This window comes from Pseudophryne corroboree, chromosome 1, assembly GCF_028390025.1.
Source record: "Pseudophryne corroboree isolate aPseCor3 chromosome 1, aPseCor3.hap2, whole genome shotgun sequence".
NCBI classification, from domain to species: domain Eukaryota; kingdom Metazoa; phylum Chordata; class Amphibia; order Anura; family Myobatrachidae; genus Pseudophryne; species Pseudophryne corroboree.
In genome coordinates, this window is record NC_086444.1 from 240,880,614 (window position 1) to 240,902,280 (window position 21,667).

The 21,667-nt window shown below is 45.7% G+C and overlaps 1 protein-coding gene across 1 annotated transcript in view; it reads left to right on the forward strand.

Moving 5' to 3' along the window:
• LVRN (laeverin) overlaps nucleotides 1-21,667 on the forward strand; it is a 273,477-nt gene that overhangs the window by 190,839 nt on the left and 60,971 nt on the right. The window contains exons 12-14 of the mRNA XM_063964163.1: nucleotides 7,139-7,275; nucleotides 8,332-8,387; nucleotides 10,796-10,943. Of these exons, the coding sequence (XP_063820233.1) occupies nucleotides 7,139-7,275; nucleotides 8,332-8,387; nucleotides 10,796-10,943 (341 nt within the window). The remainder of the gene's footprint in view (nucleotides 1-7,138; nucleotides 7,276-8,331; nucleotides 8,388-10,795; nucleotides 10,944-21,667) is intronic.

The following is a 21,667-nucleotide window of genomic DNA, read 5'->3' on the forward strand; positions in this document are numbered from 1 at the left end:
TTGGACGCCAGGTTGCCCGTGGACCAGTTAGAGAATGAGATATGCATCTCATCGGGATCCATCCGCTTGATACTCTATGAAAAGCTTGGCCTCAGCAAAGTTACTGCATGCTGGGTGCCTCATCAGATGACTTGAGAACAGAGGGAGGCTCGGATCACTTGGTGCTGCAATAAGCTGGCCAGGATTGATGGAGGTCGCTCAAACTCTGTTTGGGAGGTCATCAGTGGTGATGAATTCTGGATCTACAGTTTTGATCCTGAGACCAAACAACAGTTGACCTCTAGTTGGAGGTGGACCTCCACAGACGTTCTGACGTGACTGCACTGTGGCCAAGCAGATGGTGGCTGTTTTTGTGGCTAAGACTGGTCATGTAACTATCACTAGTGCAGCAGTGCACCGTCACTAGGGACTGGTACGCCAACCAGTTGCTGAAAGCCATATCTAGGTGCAGTCTAAGAACGGGCATTGTTGGTGGTCTTCTCCATCAACGCACCTGCCCACAAGTATAGGAAATTGGTGGATTTTCTGGCCCATGAGCACATACAGGAGTTTGATCATCCGTTGTACAGTCCAGACCTGGCCCCTTGCAACTTCTTTGTGTTCCCATAGCTTAAGCGCAAGATGCAATGGATTCATTTTAAATCACCAGAAGCTGCAGTGGAGAGCTTCATCCAGGATGTAGAAGACAACCCCGCTTTGGACTGGTCCAGCTGCTTCACCAAGTGGCTTGAGCGCAAGCAACTTTGCATAGACTCCTCTGCTTATTGACCATTTAGAAAAAAATAGGATTTTAATTATCTACCTGTAAATCCTTTTTTCGTAGTCCGTAGAGGATGCTGGGGTCCACATTAGTACCATGGGGTATAGACGGGTCCCCCGGGATCCATGGGCACTTCAAGAGTCTAACAGTATTGGCTGGCTCCTAGCTTTATGCCCCTCCTACCAGACTCCGTTAGAAACTGTGCCCGAGGAGACGGACATACTTCGAGAGAAGGAAATACACAGATAGTGGTGAGATTCACACCAGCTCACACATAACAGAAAATCAAGCAACCAGCTTGAAACAAGTCAGCAACGGCTGAACAGTACTTAACCAAGTAACAATGCGGTACTCAACCAAGTAACAAGGCAGTACTCAACCAAGTAACAACTGCAGGAAAACGAAGGAGAGGATGCTGGGGTCCACATTAGTACCATGGGGATGTACCAAAGCTCCCAGTACGGGAGGGACAGCGCGGAGGCTCCTGTGTGACCAAACTTTAGGTCTTCAGAGGCCAAAGTATCGAACTTGTAGAATTTAGCAAGCGTGTTCGTCCCTGACCAAGTAGCTTCTCGGCAAAGTTGTAAAGCCGAGACACCCCGAGCAGCCGCTCTGGAAGAACCCACCTTACGAGTAGAGTGGGCCTTAACGGATTTCAGACACGCCAATCCTGCCGTAGAATAAGCATGCTGGATAGTAAACCTGATCCAGCGAGAAATTGTCTGCTTAGAAGCAGGCCACCCAACCTTGTTGGGATCGTAAAGGACAAACAGAGCATCCGACTTTCTGTGACGAGAAGTTCTCCACATAAATCTTCAAAGCCCGTACAACATCCAAGGACTTTGAGGTAATTGAGGAATCAGTAGCCACTTGCACCACAATAGGTTGGTTGATATGAAAAGCTGACACAACCTTCGGAAGAAATTGCTGACGCATCCTGAACTCAGCTTTATCTTCATGGAAAATCAAGTAGGGGCTCTTGTAGATCAATGCCCCCAATTCTGACACACGTCTAGCAGATGCCAATGCCAACAGTGTGACAGTCTTCCAAGTAAGAAACTTGACCTCAACCTCCTGTAAAGGCTCGAACCAATCCGACTGCAGGAACTGCAGTACCACGTTAAGATCCCAAGGTGCCGTAGGAGGCACAAAGGGAGGTTGGATGTGCAGAACCCCTTTCAAGAATGTCTGAACCTCAGGGAGGGCAGCCAATTGTTTCTGGAAGAAAATGGACAAGGCCGAAATCTGGACCTTTATGGAGCCCAGGCGCAGGCCCACATCCACCCCTGCTTGCAGGAAGAGGAGAAACCGTCCAAGTTGAAACTCCACCGTAGGAAACTTCTTGGATTCACACCAAGACACGTAGTTTTTCCAAATCCGATGGTAATGTTTTGACGTTACTCCTTTCCTAGCCTATATCAGGGTAGGAATAACTTTGTTTGGAATGCTCTTCCGAGCTAAGATCTGGTGTTCAACCTCCATGCCGTCAAATGTAACCGTGGTAAGACTTGATAAGCGAACGCCCCCTGTTGCAGAAGGTCATCTTGAAGGGGAAGAGGCCTCAGATCTTCCAGCAGTAACGCCAGAAGATCCACGTATCAAGCCATTCTTGGTCTGTCCTGAGCAATGAGGATCGCCTGAACTCTTGTTCTTTTGATTATTTTGAGAATCCTTGGGATGAGTGGAAGTGGAGGGAACACATACACTGACTTGAACACCCACAGAATTACCAGGGCATCCACCGCCACTGCCTGTGGGTCCCTCGACCTGGAACAATACCTCCGAAGCTTCTTGTTGAGGCCATCATGTCTATTTGAGGTACGCCCCAAAGACATATCACCTCTGCGAACGTGGAGGCCCCACTCTCCCGGATGGAAATCGTGTCTGCTGAGGAAGTCTGCTTCCCAGTTGTCCACTCCCGGAATAAAGATTGCTAAAAGCGCCACCGCGTGCTTTCCCACCCAGAGGATGATTCGTATTACCTCTGACATTGCAGATCTGTTTTTCGTTCTGCCTTGACGGTTTATATAGGCCACTGTCGTTACATTGTCCGACTGAACCTGAATGGCCTGATCTTTCAGAAGATGTGCCGTTAGTAGAGGACCATTGTAGATGGCTCTTAGTTCATGAATGTTTATCGGAAGGATGGATTCCAGATTTGACCACCTTCCTTGGAAGTTTTCCCCTTGGGTGACTGCCCCCCAACCTCTGAGACTTGCATCCGTGCTTAGGAGGATACAATTCTGAATCCCGAACCTGTGGCCCTCTAGTAGGTGAGAGGTTTGCAGCCACCAGAGGAGCGAGATTCTGGCCTTCGGTGCCAGACGTATCCTCTGGTGCATATGAAGATGAGATCCCGACCATTTGTCCAGGAGATCCAGTTGAAAAGACTGTGTATGAAATCTTCCGTACTGTAGATCCTTGTAGGAGGCTACCATCTTCTCCAGAAGGTGAATGCACTGATGAACCAATACCCGGGCTGGCATCAAGACATCCCGGATTATTGTTTGTATCACCAACGCCTTCTCTTCCGGCAGAAACACCCTCTGAACTTCCGTGTCGAGGATCATCCCCAGGAAGGACAGCCTCCTTATCGGTTCCAAATTCGACTTTGGAAAGTTCAGGATCCATCCATGATCCTGGAGCAGTTGAATTGAGAGAGCAATACTCTGCAACAGCTTTTCCCTGGAAGATGCTTTTATTAGTAGATTGTCCAGATAAAGAATTATGTTCACACCCTGCTTGCGGAGGAGTAGCATCATCTCCGCCATTACCTTGGTGAACACTCTTGGTGCCGTGGAGAGGCCAAACGGCAGTGCCTGGAACTGATAGTGACAGTCCAGCAGTGCAAATCTGAGGTAAGCCTGGTGAGGCGGCCAGATCGGGATGTGAAGGTACGCATCCTTGATATTCAGGGATACCAGGAATTCCCCCTCCTCCAGACCTGAGATCACCATTCTCAGAGATTCCATCTTGAATTTGAATTCCCTCAAGTAGGAGTTCAATGACTTTAGGTTTAATATCGGTCTTACCGAACCGTCCGGTTTCGGCACCACAAACAGGTTTGAGTAAAAACCCTTGTGTTGTAGAAGAGGTGGAACTGGAACAATGACATTTGACCTTAGCAATTTTTGAATGACTTCCTGTAGGATAGCACTTTCTATCTGCGAAGCTGGCAAACCTGATTTGAAGTACCTGTGAGGTGGGAGTTCTTGAAACTCCAGTCTGTACCCCTGGGTAACAATATCTTGTACCCAGGGATCCAGGCATGAGGACACCCAGACATGACTGAAATTTCTTAGTCTTGCTCCCACCTGCCCGATCTCCAGGATGGGAGGTCCACCGTCATTCCGAGGATTTTGAGGAAAAAGAACCAGGTTTCTGTTCCTGGGAACCTGCAGGTGCAGGTTTTCGGGATTTCCCCCGACCACCTCTAAAGAAAGTGTAGGGGGATTTGGACTTTTTAACTTTAGCGGTCCGAAAGGATACGTAGGATATGATTTCCTAGTCGGTGGTGTAGCAGAGGAAGAAAAGTTCACTTACCTGCAGTTGCCGTGGAGATCCACGCATCTAACGCTTCCCCAAACAGAGCCTGACCTGTGAAGCGTAGGTTCTCCACTCTATTCTTGGATTCCGCATCCACAGAACATTGGTGCAGCCAGAGTCCTCTGCGTGCCGAGACAGCCATGGAAGAAGCCATCGCATTTAGATGTCCAAAGTCTTTCATGGCTTCCACCATGAAACCTGCAGAATCCTGTATGTGACGTAAAAACAATTCAATGTCACTTCTATCCATAGAATCTAACTACTCTAGTAAAGTGTTGAAGCTGCCATAACCACCACAAGTGTTCCACCTGCAAGTCGGATCCAGATATGGACTTTTAAATCTGCCATTTGGAACTCTGAGGAATTGCACATGTACAGCATCGATGGGAGAGACCCAGGTTGTTTCATTGCCACAGCTTGCTTGCTGAAATAATCTCCATAAAACCTTTGGAAGTCTCCATCAACAAGGGTAATACCAGCTGTACTTATTTCCTCTTACCAGAGAACTTTGCACAAGGCACTTAGTCCGGGATCCATTTGTGGACACTGCAAGCAGCCACCTATAAATATATCATAGCTCCATATATGCCTCAATTTTATATTTGCTATATATGTTCAGGATGTTTTCTAGTTTTTATTTGTGATGTATAGGGAATAAATTATATGTTATTTTTATTCAAATTGATCCACAGTAGTTTATTATTATTGGAGAAACACAGTAGCGCCAGTTCTTATTTCCTCTACTCTAGTAAAGTGCCTAACCACTTCACTATGGCTATAGAAATCCATGTACAAGCAATAGTGGATCTTAAATCTACGCCAATTGCTGTGTATAAAGATTTGAGTGTAGTCTCAATCTTGCGGTCGGCCGGCTCTTTTAAAGCAGTGGACCCAGGGACAGGTAAAACCACTTTCTTAGACAACCTAGAAACAGAAGTGTCTACTACCGGCAAGTTTTCCCACTTTTTCCTATCCTCCTCAGGGAAAGGAAAGCAATGAGAACCCTTTTAGGGATCTGGAATTTTTTCGGCGGATTTTCCCAGGATTTTTTAAACAATGCGTTTAGTTCCTTGGACGCAGGGAAGGTCTTGGAGGTTTTCTTATTGTCAGTAAAGTAAGCCTCCTCAACCTGCTCAGGTACCTTCTCAGAAATATGTAAAATGTCCCTAATGGCCTCAATCATGAGTTGCACCCCCTTAGCAAGGGATGCATCACCTCCCAATATATCCCCCTCACCGTCTCCTGTATCAGAGTCGGTATCCGTGTCGGCTTGCATTATTTGGGCAAGAGCACACTTTTTTGGATATATATCAGGGGTCTTAGATGAGGAAGCCGGAGCAGAATACGACAAAACCTCTACAGATCTTTTCAAAACATGTGTTTCAGTCTCATTATGAGCTATCCTAGATGAAATCTGGGATATCATTCCCTTAATAGAAGCCACCCATGGGGGTTCGGATTCAGAAGGCTGAGACAGTATATTGCATTCCTGAGTACATGGAATAGACTCCTCTGGAGAAGACACACACACTGCAGCACAAGATACAGAGTCCCTAGACATGGTAATGTGAGATATATACACATACACACACAGGAAAATGTCAGACACAGTTTCCCCCAGAGTACCTTCAGAGAGACACAGAGTATAAGGAGCTAGCACACACAGCGCCCCAGTAGGTAATTATTACAATAAATGCCTGGCGCTGATTGAGTAACCTTAATAGATTAAACAGTTAATAACACTCTCTCCCCCCTTTCTATAACACCCTTGTACCGCAGAGGATAACTGGAGTTAAGTGGAGGGCAGCGCTCCCTGTCAGCGTCTCTGTAGCTGTGATCTGCAGGGAGAAAATGGCGCTACTAGGTGCTGGATCCGCTCCGAGGAGAAGCCCCACCCCCTGTAATGGCGCGTCTTCCCACATTTATTATTTTATACTGGCCTAAGGTGTGCTTGCTGCTAACACTGGGATTAGCCCCTGTTAGCTTAGTTGACCACTGTTAGGGTATTGCGCTGACCCAGGGCGTCCCTCACAGCGCCGCACAACATATACCTCTGAGCCCTCCGGATCGCAGCTTCAGAGCTGCGCTCCCATCCTTGTGCCGCCATTCCCGCCGGCGCCCCGCTTACCGGGGCATCAGCGTCATACTCACCACCACATCTTCTGGCTCTGCTAGGGGGTGGCGGCAGCTGCGGGAGCGAGTGGTCACCTGGGGGCTTGCGATCATCACCCTCAGGAGCTCAGTGTCCTGTTAACTGAGATAGGAGCCATTAACCTCTAAGGTTGGATCCTACTCCCCCCCTATGTCCCACAAAGCAGGGAGGCTGTTGCCTGCAGCCTCCCTGTACCTAACAGCTCTTAAAAAATAATAAAACTAGAAAAGCCCCTAGGAGCTCCCCTAGCTGTGACCGGCTCCACCGGGCACATTTTCTAAACTGAGTCTGGTAGGAGGGGCATAGAGGGAGGAGCTAGCCCACACTGTTAGACTCTTAAAGTGCCCATGGCTCCCGGGGTACCCGTCTATACCCCATGGTACTAATGTGGACTCCAGCATCCTCTAGTACATAAGAGAAATATATGTTAACTTTGTCAATATAATACTTTATGCGCATTTGGAAACTTATTGCACACCCTTGTACACTACATGGATGGATTGGAAATTAAGAATTACAACAGTAGATGCTCTGACCCAGTCACATGTATCTTAAAACCTTAACAAATCATTGCAATTTGGTCATAACATTTACTCTAGGTTCAAAAGCAGGCTATTCCAACACATTAACATGAACCATCAATTAACATCCAAAATGTAGTTTTATTTTTTCATTTTCAGAAATTATCCCAGAAATGAAGACTACATCTGATGATGAATGGGTTATTTTAAATATTAATGTCACTGGATACTACAGAATAAATTATGATAGCAAAAATTGGAATAACCTTGCAAAGAAACTGGAAGAAGAGACTGAGGTAAAAAAAAAAAAAAAATACATAAAAAAAATACATAAAAAAAAAAAATATATATATATATATATATATATTACATTTTATATTATTTTATCTATTATTATTTATTAATATCATGCAATACATTAATTTATTCATATTATTTTATAAATATAAAATGTAAACAAATATAATAAAATATTTATTTATTTATTCAAACTTCCACATAAATACAAGCAAGTGAAAACCCGTACCATAAAAGGCGGTTAGCCCACCGCTTGTATAACAAATATTAAAAGTTACCCAAAGGTAAATAATCCAGCGTCCTCAAATCGGGATCTGGTTTCTTGCGTCAGACCACGCCCATTTGCGTTTCGTCATCAGCTATTATTGTAGTCCTATTTGTTTCAGTGCTAGAAGCAACTGTAAATGGTGCAATCTCTTTGTGTTGTGCGATTGACCAATAGCTTTGTAGGGAACATAGATTGTAAGCTCCACTGGGGAAGAGACTGATGTGAAAAATTCTCTGAAAAGAGCTGCATATTATGTGTGTCATATATAAATAACTTAATAAATAATTATGTGTGTATTACTTATGGATTGATCACTATATGTGTTCTCCAAGTATTTGTGTTCTCGAAGTATTTGGAAATATTAAAGATAATAATAATAATAATAATAATAATAATAATAATGTTTTCAGTTAATTTTTGTTTGAACACTTTAACCTCTTTACATTTATAGAAGGGGACTGCCAGATAGCATGGATTTGACATATGAACCAAGAACCCCCTTTCTTGTTAAATATATATGCTGACCCTTTCCTCTCAATCCCATGCAATGCCAATTAACAAATTAGTAGAGAGGACAGATAACAAGCAAATCAATCAAAAAGTAACTATTTATGAAATTCAATTTTAAGATTAGATATACAGTATTGTCATTTACTGAACTGGAAAAGGTCAGTTCACCCGGACAGGTCTATTAATGGTGACGATAATCTTTGGTGCCCAGTGCTATAAGTGGTGTGTGCACATTCACTGCTATTGCTTCTAACATTATTGTTTCCACACTGCGCAGGTGCTGCCAGTCGTTAACAGAGTGCAGCTCATCGAAGATGCTTTTATTTTGGCCAAGTAAGTGTGAGGCAGAATAGGTGACTACTTGAAAGGTTACAATACATGGCATAAAAATGTGTTTTGCTACAAATAAATAAGGGACAACCATTCTAGAAAGAGGGTGATCCCCTCTTTCAAATGTTGGTGCCCCTTAGTACTTATTGTCTGTTGAGCACATGTAATCACCAGTCAGTGTTACCCCATGCTAGGAAAACGTATTTTCTGTATATGGGAGGAGAACGCTGTGTGCCCTTGCACCCCCATAGTGACGGCTGCAACCGATTGGGCACTCATGTTTGAAAGTGGGAGTCCCCAATTTCAAATTGTATGCCTCACTCATAGCTATTGTCAGGTGATCACCTGTGATCACCAGACAATATTACCCGGTAATACGTCCAATAGTCATTTTTCATATATAGGTGGGAGGTCACTATAGGCCCCATTACACCCATAAGTACACCTGTAAAAGCGGGGTTGCTCATATATGAAAGAGGGGAGTCTCCCTTAGCAGCTGTTGCTCTAGTGATCACCTGCACTCACCAGACAATCATGCCCAGCGCTATGGAAACGTTTTTTATTCCATAGATGGGGGAGTGGCACATTGTGTCCTATGTCTATATACTGTCCTGAACACTAATGGGGCAATCTGTCTTTAAAGGGTGGAGTCTCATCTTTCAAACTATGTACACCCTTAGAAGTTATTGTGTGGTGATCACCAGACAGTAATTGAAACATTACATCCAAAATAAAATGTTCCACAGATGGTGGAATCCTAAGCCCATATTTCTCTCATCTTTTGTGAAATCAAAATGAGGTTGTCTAGTTTATAAAATTGTAGGCTTGGGTGGGCTATCATACTCTTCCTATGCATAGTAAATGTTTAAACTGAGACAGCGAAAACTTTAAAAAAATAATTTCAAACAGATTTTTTATGTAATAACCTACACATGGAATCCTGCTCGTTACTAATTTGGAAAGGTGAATTCCTGGCGAAAACAAGAACCACTTTATGGTGTTTATGAAACAGAACAAAAAAATCACGTTTCCGTTTCTTGAAATTTGAGTTAAATGTGTTTTGACATGCTAGAATGAGTAAAAAGACAAAAGGTATTTTTGAAAAAACAGTAAAAAGTCTTGATATAACTTGTGTGTGTATTGCATAAAAAAAAAAAACATCACTGACATTGATGTTGGAATTTGACAAATGCAAATGTGAAGAATTACCTCAGCACAAGGGTGAGAAAACCCTGAGGAGCGATGGGGTTAAGCAGACTGGAAACACTACTGTACTTTTATTGACTCAGAGTCACCAATATCACAAACAACCATTGATGTGTACTATTAAAGAGCAACAATTGTTTGCTCATTTCCTGGGTGAAATTTCCATACTGAAAAAAGAATGAACAACATTTTAAAAGTAAGAAGAAGACAGATTAACATTAATGACAAAATCTGTCGCTTTAGGCCCAAATGTATTAAGCCTTGACAAGAGATATAGGGGTCTATTAACTAAGCCTTGGGCGGAGATAAAGTGGATGGAGATAAAGTCCCAGCCAATCAGCAACTAACTGCCATGTCACAGGCTGGGTTTGAAAAATGACAGTTAGGAGCTGATTGGCTGGTACTTTATATCCGTCTACTTTATCTCCATGCAAGGCTTAGTAAACTGTCCCCAAAGTGGTGCCGTAATAAATGACCAACCAATCAGCTTCCTAACTGCCATGTCACAGGCTGTGTGTGTTTGAGAAATGACAGTTAGGAGCTGACTGGCTGGTCATTTATCACAATTTGTCCGTCTCCACTTTATCTCTTGTTAAGGGTAAATACATTTGGGCCTTAATCTGTTTGAGGTCTATTTACTAAGCCTTGGGTGGAGATAAAGTGGATGTAGTTAAATTTCCAGCCAATCAGCTCCTAACTGTCATATTTAAAATCCAGCCTGTGACATGGCTGGTTGGCTGGTACTTTATCTCTATACAGTTTATCTCCATCCAAGACTTAGTAAATAGACCCCATGTTGTCTCCACAAACATATACTGTAGTATGCAGTGTTTCTCTAGATCAGTGTTTCCCAACCACGGTCCTTAAGACACACTATCAGTCCTGGTTATAAGGATAGCCATACTTGAGCACAGGTGACTTAATTAGCACCTCAGTTATTTTGATTAAACCATTTGTGCTCAAACATGGTTATCACTAAAACCTGGACTGTTGGTGTGCCTTGAGGACCGTGGTTGAGAAACACTGCTCTAGATCTCCGAAAAAAAATAAAAACACAATGCACAAATGCTTATTTTATCCAAATTATTTTGCACACCACAGTATTTCTCAATGTACACTACTAGTTGCTGAAAAGTAACCAGGGCTAATTTCAAGTATTTGCCCTGATTGGTGTGAATTTGCAAATTTTTTTTCTTTATTTTTAGTTCTGGTTATACAGAATATGAAACTGCTCTAAATCTAACAAGATACCTCGAAAAAGAAATGGAGATCATTGTCTGGTACAGCGTACTGAAACACTTGTATTACTATAAAAAGTCAATGGTTACTTATCATTCTTTTCCACTAATGAAGGTACATATTTTTCCTCACCTTATTATTTTCAATATGTTCATGTTTTGGGGACTAATTTGATATGTAATCTATGGATGAGCTGAGCCTACCATATAGATCACATTATGTTGATATATAGCCCATTGGGATAGTAGTCACAATACGGACACAGCAGATGTGAAAGTGACTATTAGGCCACACAGAGAGTCCTTAGCCAGTGTACTGGGATTATTGGTAAACAGCAGTAACTGCACACTTGCCTACTCTCCCGGAATGGCCGGGAGGCTCCCGAAAATCGGGTGATGCTCCCGACCCCCGGGAAAGTATGCAAGTGTCCCGGATTCGCCAGCACCCCACCACCCACTTACTGGGTGGACGCATGGGGCAGCCAGAAAGTCGGCAACTGGATAATGCAGCAGTGGTCATAAATAGTTCTAGGTGCAGGGGGTATATGGGGTAAAAAACCTTTGGTGCTACAGGATATTAGTTCCAAGAAAAAAGTGAATGCATAGTTTTAAGTGTATTTATTTTATCAATGTTTAAAATAGCAGCTGTATGTAAGCAGTTATTTTGTAGAGAATAAATGGATAGTTTTATATTGTAATACATATTTTAGTGAATTCCAAAAAAAGGCAGATAGGGAGCTATTTTAGCAAAGATTTGTATGTAATTTATTGTATGTAATATTGTTAGACTAGAGAAAAAAGGTATGGATTCTAAAGTATCAATAGTAACACAATACAAATTAGAATATTGTTTCTTATTGCTGGCCCCAGATCATTGAAGTGAAGACCTCTTCTTTTCCATGTCACTGACCTCCCCTCTTCTTACCAGCTCTGCGGACCACAGAGTAATAGTAGGAGCAGTGATGGGAAATGCTTTCTGGTGGTAACACTGGCCAACTCCTCCTCCTGTCTCCCCCTTCACTCATTACAGATATTTGGCATTAGGGACCGCTTACAATATACAATTTTCTACACAAAGGGATATAGGAGGTGTTGTGCTTATACACTGTATTAGCACAATTCCTCATATCTCCCTCTGTGCAGAGAATTGCATACTGTGAGAGGCCCCTACTGCAAGATCTCTGACTTCTGATGGGCCCTACACACTGGGCGATTACACTGAAAGATATGAACGATTTTGTTCATTAATGAATGAGATATCGTTCATATCTTTCAGAGTGTATGCACCACAGATGAACGATGCGTGCCCCGCGCTCGTTCATCATTGGTGCCAGCTCGTTTAAACATCCAAGCCAAAATGGCCAATCTTGTCCATATTAGTATGCAGGGCTATGGAGCCGGGTGACGGGGGGAGTGAAGAAACTTTACTCCCCCCCCCCCCCACCCCGGGGTTGCTCGTCGGCCGTATCGGCCATCGGACACCTCGGCAAGTGTGTAGGGCCCTTGAGTGTCTGCTGCTTCTCTCTCTGTGGGTGATAGAATCAAAGGAACAGACCCAGTAGCTTCAGGGGTCACATCCGGCCCAGGTGCCATATTTTCCTCACACCTATTTTAGGATGATGGGGACCAAGGAGCAGTTAGTTTAGCTGCTCTCCAGTTTTTTGAGGAAAACATCTCTTTCAAACATCTAGCGGATTATAGCGAACTTATAGTACTGAGTGAGGAGTACGCAGAGCAGACTATGGGGCAGAGGTGGGCAAAATACAGCCCGCGGGCTGGATGCGGCCTGCAAACTGATCATGCCAGGCCCGCTGCCTTCTATCAGTGTGCAGCCCGACTGACTGAGCTGCTTGTCATTGCACTGTATTACCTCCTAGCCATGGGCGCCGCTGAGGAAGCCTGGTCACGTCAGGGTACAGCCAGCCGGATTGTGACATCAGGCGCTGTTGGGGGTGTAGCCAAAAGCGTGGATGCGTACGGCGTGGATGCGTGAGGCGGGGGCCAGTTTGAATACCAAGTAAGGTACATGGATAGTGGGTTGCAGCGGGACCTGCCTGACAAGGGTGCCCAGTATGGGGGTGCCGAGGGGAGCTGGCAAATCTGTCTTGGGACGGAAGCTGGTAACTTTGTCTGGGGAGGGGGGAAGCTGATAACTTTGTCTGGGGAGGGGGGAAGCTGATAACTTTGTCTGGGAAGGGGAGAAGCTGGTAACTTTGTCTGGGGAGGGGGGAAGCTGATAACTTTGTCTGGGAAGAGGAGAAGCTGGTAACTGTCTGGGGAGGGGGCAAGCTGATAACTTTGTCTGGGAAGGGGGGAAGCTGGTAACTTTGTCTGGGGAGGGGGGAAGCTGGTAACTTTGTAAGCTGATAATTTTGTCTGGGGAGGGGGGAAGCTGGTAACTTTGTAAGCTGGTAACTGTCTGGGGAGGGGGGAAGCTGGTAACTTTGTCTGGGGAGGGGGGAAGCTGATAACTTTGTCTGGGAAGAGGAGAAGCTGGTAACTTTGTCTGGGGAGGGGGGAAGCTGATAACTTTGGGGAGGGGGGAAGCTGGTAACTTTGTAAGCTGATAACTTTGTCTGGGGAGGGGGGAAGCTGGTAACTTTGTAAGCTGGTAACTGTCTGGGGAGGGGGGAAGCTGGTAACTTTGTCTGGGGAGGGGGGAAGCTGGTAACTGTCTGGGGAGGGGGGAAGCTGGTAACTTTGTCTGGGGAGGGGGGAAGCTTGTAACTTTGTCAGGGGAGAGGGGAAGCTGGTAACTTTGTCTGGGGAGGGGGGAAGCTGGTAACTTTGTCTGTGGAGGGGGAAGCTGGTAACTTTGTCTGGGGAGGGGGAAGCTGGTAACTTTGTCTGGGGAAGGCGGGAGCTGATTATCTTGTCCAGAGAGGGGGGGAGATGGGTGGGAAAGTGGTAACTGGAAAAAGTTTTTATTTTTAATTATTCTTATTATCCTTATTAATTGTGATTGTTTGCAAGTGGTGCTTTGAGGTCAGGTTTTGACACCTATTTGATGTCAGTGACAGTAGGGAATGTGATTTCTGGAAACATATATGGGGGTATCCAATAACCCGCGGTCGATGACCACCGGTAATTATATTGCCCGGGGCTATCATGTTAGCCTCGATGCGTCTGGCTCCTCCTCCTGATGCCGGCATTTATCGGGGATTATGCTTCGGGTGCCTCAGGCACCCGAAGCATATTCCGCGATAAATGCCCAGCCGGAGCCACAATATTTTGTGTGCGGCCATCGAATATTCCCTGGAAAGAATTAAGTGCCCCCCCAGCTGAAATAATTGCCCACCCCTGCTATGGGGGAAATCAATTAGCTGTGAAAAAACATTAATTTATAGCAAATCGCAGTAAATTCGTGAAAGCGCCTATTCAATTGTCCGAGAAAACTTTTTTGCTGTAATTTTACTCCAAATTTCAATTCACCAACTCTGAGCAGGTGACAAACTTGGGGAAAATCCCTATTTCCGGTGAAAAAAGTCAGGATTTGGTTCTGAACCCCTGGGACAACCCCTTAAATGACTAATTAGGCACTCAGGAGTTTAAAAAAAAAATTTAATTGGCCCATAATGACATGTCATTTTTGGGGTGGAAAAGTGCAAAATGATTGAAATTGGGGTACAAGGTTTGGGACAGCTATATTGGGGTGCTTTATGAGTGCGGCAAGTGTTTTTAGACATGCAGGTGGGAGTAATCGGTCTGTTTCCACCTTTTTTAAAAAGTCCCCTAAAATGACCCAAATATATACTTATATCCATTTTTATGTACCCAAGTTTAATTTTAGCACTTACTTTGCTGAATTTTTTTTGCTTTCTATCATTTTTTAAATAAAAAAAAATGCATATAACAGCCATTTGACCCAATTTAAGTACCAGAACTTATTATAACCAATAATAAACTTTTATACTGAAATGAGATGTTTCGCTTTTTTAGGGGGGTACAGACAGATTTACCCATTTTTCCCTTTCCAATTTTGGCACCAATTTTCGCGATAATCCCGTATTCGCTCATTTGCATTTGAATAGGACGAATCACGGATGCACACATACCCGCAAAGTCAAAAGCGAAAAACGTCAATCCTGGTAATTGCAGCGATTTCACCACTAAATGAAAATTCCCCCCTATATATCGGTCATATGGAAGTGGGGATAAGGTGAGCACCCTCAATAATTTTAGGTAGGGAGTCCCCTCTTTCAAACAATGGGGTAAATTGACAAAGGTGGGAGTTTTTTAGAACTGGTGATGTTGCTCATCGCAACCAATCAGATTCTACTTAACATTTATCTAACTGCTTCTAGAAGATAATATAATCTGATTGGTTGCTATGGGCAACATCATCAGTTTTTAGTAAATTTACCCCAATGTTCCCTCTTAGTAGTCATTGTCCGAAGACAGTAGCAGCGTACATTACAGAAAATATAAAGAAGTTCCGGGTGGGAGGTTTCTAATGCCCAAATCTTTCCATCTTGACATCAATAAACTTAGGTGTCCCATCATTTGATGCAGTATGTTGTCTACTTTCAAAATAGTATCTATTGTTGGATTACTGTGTTATTCCTACTCATTTTTTCATTCTAACTAGTAAGAAAAAAAGCATGATCATTTTAATTTGTATAGTTTATTATGAAAGCCTACTTGTAGACTCCTGCTTTCTACTGTTTTGTAAAGGTAAACTAATGCTGAGGTAAAAAACACAAATATTTCTTGGAGGTGGTTAAAAACAAAAAAAAGGATTTTAATTACCTACCGGTTTAATCCTTTTCTCATAGTCTGTAGAGGATGCTGGGGTCCACATTAGTACCATGGGGGTATAGACGGGTCCACTAGGAGCCACTGGCACTTTAAGAGTTTGAGAGTGTGGGCTGGCTCCTCCCTCTATGCCCCTCCTACCAGACTCAGTCTAGAAACTGTGCCGAGGAGACAGACAACTTCCGAGAGAAGGATTTTACACAGATAGTGGCGAGATTCACACCAGCTCACACATTCAAGGCAAACCAAACTAAGCAGCTTGAGACAGCAGCAACGGCTGAACAATATTACTTAACCAAGTAACAAAACAGTACTTAACCAAGAACCAAGTACTACTGAACTAAGCAACCACTGCAGGATCACGAAGCGCTGGGCGGGCGCCCAGCATCCTCTACGGCAGTGGTGGCCAACCAGTGGCTCTTGAGACGCATGCGACTCTTTCTAAATTCAAATGTGGCTCCCAACACTATAGCATGTGACCACAACAGATACAAAAAACGCTGCACTCCAGCCAGACACACAGCAGAACTACAAACTGAAAACTGAAGGAGCCAGATACTAGAGGTGAGACACCCACTGGAAAACAGAGGACATATAAGGGGCTGCTGCAATGGCACGAGTTGGTGGGGGGGCTGTAGTGATACACGAGGGTGGGCTAGTTTGGCACAAGGCGGAGCTGGCTGGAGTGACATAGGAGGGTAGTAGCAGGAGTGACACATGGGAGAGCTGGCTGAGGTGACACAGTAGGGTCCTGGCAGTAATGACACATGGGAGAGTTGGCTGAGGTGACACAACGAGGTGCTGGCAAGAGTGACTCACGGGGAGCTGGCTGGAGTGACATAGGAGGGTGTTAGCAGGAGTGACACATGGGGGAGCTGGCTGGAGTGACAGCAGAGTGTTGGCTGGAGTGACACATGAAGTTTATTATGTGAATCTGGCTTTTTCAGTTATTATATGTGAAAGTTGCTTTTTCAGTGGATCTGGTGTTAAAAATATGTCGTTTTCAATGTATTTTATAACAGGGACGTGGTCTAGCAGGCACAAGGCCACATTCCAATTTTGCATGTGTGCCTTAGGCTCGATGTCGGCTCTTTCACGTCCCTAAACAAGGTTTTCTGGCTCTTTGTCACTGACTGGTTGGCCACCCCTGCTCTACAGACTACGAGAAAAGGATTTACCAGTAGGTAATTAAAATCCTGTTTTCTCTTACGTCCTAGAGGATGCTGGGGTACACATTAGTACCATGGGGATGTACCACAGCACCCAGCACGAGAGGGAGAGTGTGGAGGCTCCGGCAGAACTGATTGACCAAACTTCAGGTCCTCAGCGGCCAAGGTATCGAACTTGTAGAACTTTGCAAACGTGTTCATACCTGACCAAGTAGTCGCTCGGCAAAGCTGTAAAGCCAAGACCCCCCGGGCAGTCGCCCAGGAAGAACCCACCTTACGAGTAGAGTGGGCCTTAACAGACGTAGGACACGGTAATCCTGCCGTAGAATACGCATGCTGGATAGTGAACCTAATCTAGCGAGAGATCGTCTTCTTTGAAGCAGGACACCCAAGTTTCTTGGGATCATACAGAACAAACAGAGTCCGATTTTCCGTGACGAGCAGTCCTCTTCACATAGATTTTCAGAGCCCTTACAACATCCAAGGACTGAGAAAATTGAGGAGTCAGTAGCAAATGGCACCACAATAAGTTGGTTGATATGAAATGCCGACACAAACTTTCGGAAGGAACTGCTGACGTGTTCGAAGCTCAGCTCTATCTTCATGGAAGATCAAGTAGGGGCTCTTACAAGACAAAGCCCCCAACTCTGACACACGTCTAGCAGAAGCTAAGGCCAACAAAGTGACAGCCTTCCACGTGAGAAACTTGACCTCAACCTCCGGTAGCGGCTTGAACCATTCTGACTGGAGGAACTGTAACACCACGTTAAGATCCCAGGGCGCATTAGGTGGCACAAAGGGAGGCTGGATGTGCAGAACACCTTTCAGAAAAGTCTGAACCTCAGGGAGGGAAGCCAATTGTTTCTGGAAGAAAATGGACAGGGCCGAAATCTGGACCTTTACGTATCCCAACCTTAGGCCCATATCCACACCTGCTTACAGGAAGATGAGAAACCGTCCCAGTTGAAACTCCACCGTAGGAAACTTCTTGGGACTCACACCAAGATACATATTTTTTTCCAAATACGATGGTAATGTTTAGACGTTACTCCTTTCCTAGCCTGTATCACGGTAGGAATAACCTTGTGCGGAATACCCTTCCGAGTTAATATCTGTCATTCAACCTCCATGCCGTCAAATGTAGCCATGGTAAGTCTTGATAAGCAAATGGCCCCTGCTGCAGCAGGTCCTCCTGAAGAGGAAGAGGCCTCGGCTCTTCTAGCAGTACCAAGCCCTTCTTGGTCAGTCCGGAGCAAAGAGGATTGCCTGAATCTTTGTTCTCCTTATGAGTTTTAGAACTCTTGGAATGAAAGGAAGTGGAGGAAACACGTACACCAATTGGAACACCCACGGAATCACTAGGGCGTCCACCACCAGGGCTTGTGGGTCCCTCGACCTGGAACAATACCGCCGAAGATACTTGTTGAGATGAGAGGCCATCATGTCTATTTGAGGTACACCCCAAAGATCTGTTACCTCCTTGAACACCTCCGGATGGAGTCCCCACTCCCCTGGATGGAGATCATGTCTGCTGAGGAAGCCCACTTCCCAGTTGTCTACTCCCGGAATGAAGATTGCTGACAGCGCCAACGCGTGTTTTTCCACCCAGAGGATGATTCTTGTTACCTCTGACATTGCAGCTCTGCTCTTCGTTCCGCCCTGTCGGTTTATGTAAGCCACTGTCTTTACATTGTCCGACTGCACTTGAATGGCTCGATCTTGCAGAAGATGAGCCGCCTGTAGAAGACCGTTGTAGACCGCTCTTAGTTCCAGAATGTTTATTGGCAGGCCGGATTCCAGACTTGACCACCTTCCTTGGAAGGTTTCCCCCCTGAGAGACTGCGCCCCAGCCCCGGAGACTTGCATCCGTGGTTAGAAGGACCCAGTTCTGAATCCCGGAAGGTGAGGTAGTTGCAGCCACCAGAGGAGTGAAATCCTGGCTTTCGGTGACAGACGTATTCTCTGGGCATGCGTAGATGAGATCCCGACCACTTGTCCAGGAGATCTAGTTGGAAGGGCCGAGCATGAAACCTCCCGTACTGCAGAGCCTCGTAAGAGGCCATCATCTTCCCCAGAAGGTGAATGCACTGATGGACCGAAACCCGGGCCGGCTTCAGGACATCCCGGACCATTGTTTGTATCACCAACGCTTTCTCCTCCGGAAGAAACACACTCTGCACTTCTGTGTCAAGGATCATTCCCAGAAAAGACAACCTCCGGGTCGGCTCCAAATGTGACTTTGGAAGATTCAGGATTCAACCGTGTTCCCTGAGCAGACGAGTCATCAGAACAATGGAATGCAACATCTTCTCCTTGGATGATGCCTTTATTAGCAGATCGTCCAGATACGGGATTCTATTCACCCCCTGTCTGCGGAGGAGAACCATCATCTCCACCATCACCTTGGTGAACACCCTCGGTGCCGTGGAGAGGCCGAATGGCAGTGCCTGGAACTGAAAATGGCTGTCTAACAGTCCGAATCGGAGAAAAGCCTGATGTGGCGGGCAAATCGGAATGTGGAGATAAGCATCCTTGATATCCAGTGATACCAGGAATTCTCCCTCCTCCAGACCTGATATCACCGCCCTCAGGGACTCCATTTTGAACTTGAACTCCCTCAGAAAGGGGTTTAGTGATTTTAAGTTCAGAATGGGCCTGACCGAACCATCCGGTTTTGATACCACAAAAAGTTTCGAATAGTAACCTTTGTTTTGCAGATGAGGAGGAACTGGTATAATGACCTGTGACTCTTCCAACTTTTGAATGGCTTCCTGCAAGCCTGATTTGAAGAATCGGTGAGGTGGGAGATCCTGAAACTCCAGCCTGTACCCCTGGGACACAATATCCTGTACCCAGGGGTCCAGGCCGGACGACACCCAGATGTCGGCCCTACCTCCAGGCCGCGCGGTCCACCATCATGCTGAGGACTTTGACGTACCTGAAGCGGGCTTCTGTTCCTGGAAACCTGCAGCAGCAGGTTTCTTGGATTTTGGCCGACCTCCTCTAAAGAAGGTGTTAGATGGCTTAGCCTTTCTTGATTTGACAGCCCGAAAGGACTGTGACGTAGCTGCCGAAAAGGATTTCTTCGTAGCAGGCGCAGCTAAGGGAAGAAAAGGTGACTTACCCGCGGTTGTCGTGGAAATCCACACATCCAACGCTTCCCCAAAGAGAGCCTGACCTGTGTAGGGTAGGTTCTCCACACTTCTCCTAGATTCCGCGTCGGCAGACCACTGGCGCAGCCAAAATTCTCTGCGAGCTGAGACAGACATGGAAGATATCCCTGCAGCCATCGAACCCAGGTCTTTCATGCGTTCCACCATAAATCCTGCATAATCCTGAATGTTACGTAAACATAATTCAACGTCACTTTTATCCAATGTATTTGAATCTTCAAGTAACGTGCCTGACTACTTTACTATAGCTTTAGAAATCCACGCACAGGCAATAGTAGGACGTATTATCGCCCCTGAAGCCGTGTATATGGATTTGAGCGTAGTGTCAATTTTGCGATCAGCCACTTCTTTTAACGCGGTAGATCCTGGAAAGGGTAAAACCACCTTTTTAGACAGTCTGGAGACAGACGCGTCAACAATGGGTTTTCCCATTTTTTCCTATCCTCCTCAGGAAAGGGAAAAGCAACCAGAACCTTTCTCGGGATCTGACATTTTTTTCTCCGGGTTCTCCCTCGATTTCTCAAATATAGCGTTTAATTCCTTAGACGCAGGGAAGGTTAGCAAGGTTTTCCTACTGTCAGTGAAGAAAGCCTGAGCAGGTGTTGTATCTGCAATATTCAACACATCTCTAATGACCTCAATCATCAACTGCACCCCTTTTGCAAGAGATGCCGCCCCCCGCAGTACATCCCCATCACCGTCTGCCGTGTCAGAATCCGTATCCGTGTCATCCTGCATAATCTGGGCAAGAGCACGTTTATGAGAGTGTACGCTAGGGGGCCCTGAGGGAACAGAACCGGACCAAACTGCCATAGAGTTCTGTAAGACCTGAGTTGCAGTTAATTTTGTGAAACCATAGTAGAAATCTGAGAAATCATACTTTTGATAGAGGCTAACCACTCAGAGACCTGCGCTAAAACAGTACAATCCTGATTACATGGAATGGGCTCATCCTGAGAGGAATTATCCTCTGCAGCATATGACACAGAGTCCCTGGACATAGTTTTATGGAGACAACAAACACTACACACACACACACACACACACACACACACGCACACGCACGCACGCACGCACGCACGCACGCACGCACACACACACACGGAAGGGGCAGACAGAGTTTCCCCCCTAAGAATGCAAAGAGAGACACAGAGATTGTAGCCAAACCACACACACAGCGCTTCAGGATAAAGGGAAACCCCTATCCAGCGCTTACTGTGCACCTTAATAGGTTACACAGTATAGATATACAGCCTCACCCCCCTTCTACCACCCCCTGGTACCGTACAAAGCAGCTGGAGTTGATCTGGAGGGACAGCTCTCCCTGTCAGCGCTTCTGCAGGGAGGAAAAGGGCGCTGAACGCTGCTGGGTCCGATCTGAGGAGAAGCTCCGCCCCCCTTCATGGCGCTGCTTCCCGCTCTTCTGAAGATTATACTGGCCTGAGGAATTGTGCTGGCAGCAATCCTGGGACCATAACAGGCTTGCTGGACAGTGTAGGGTGTAGGCGCTGGCTCAGGGCGCCCCTCACAGTGCCGCACCATGTACCGCTGAGCCCCGGCGCTCCCTATCCTGTTGCCTCCATCTTCACACTGGCTCCCTGCTTGCCAGGGGGGCCGGTGACCAAGTCGCCTCTGTGGCGGCATGCTGCTGGGGTGAGCAATCCCCTGTGGCGGCGAATGTTTGATCCCCTCAGGAGCTCAGTGTCCTGTCAGCGGAGATAGTGGCTCAGACCCCGCAGGGC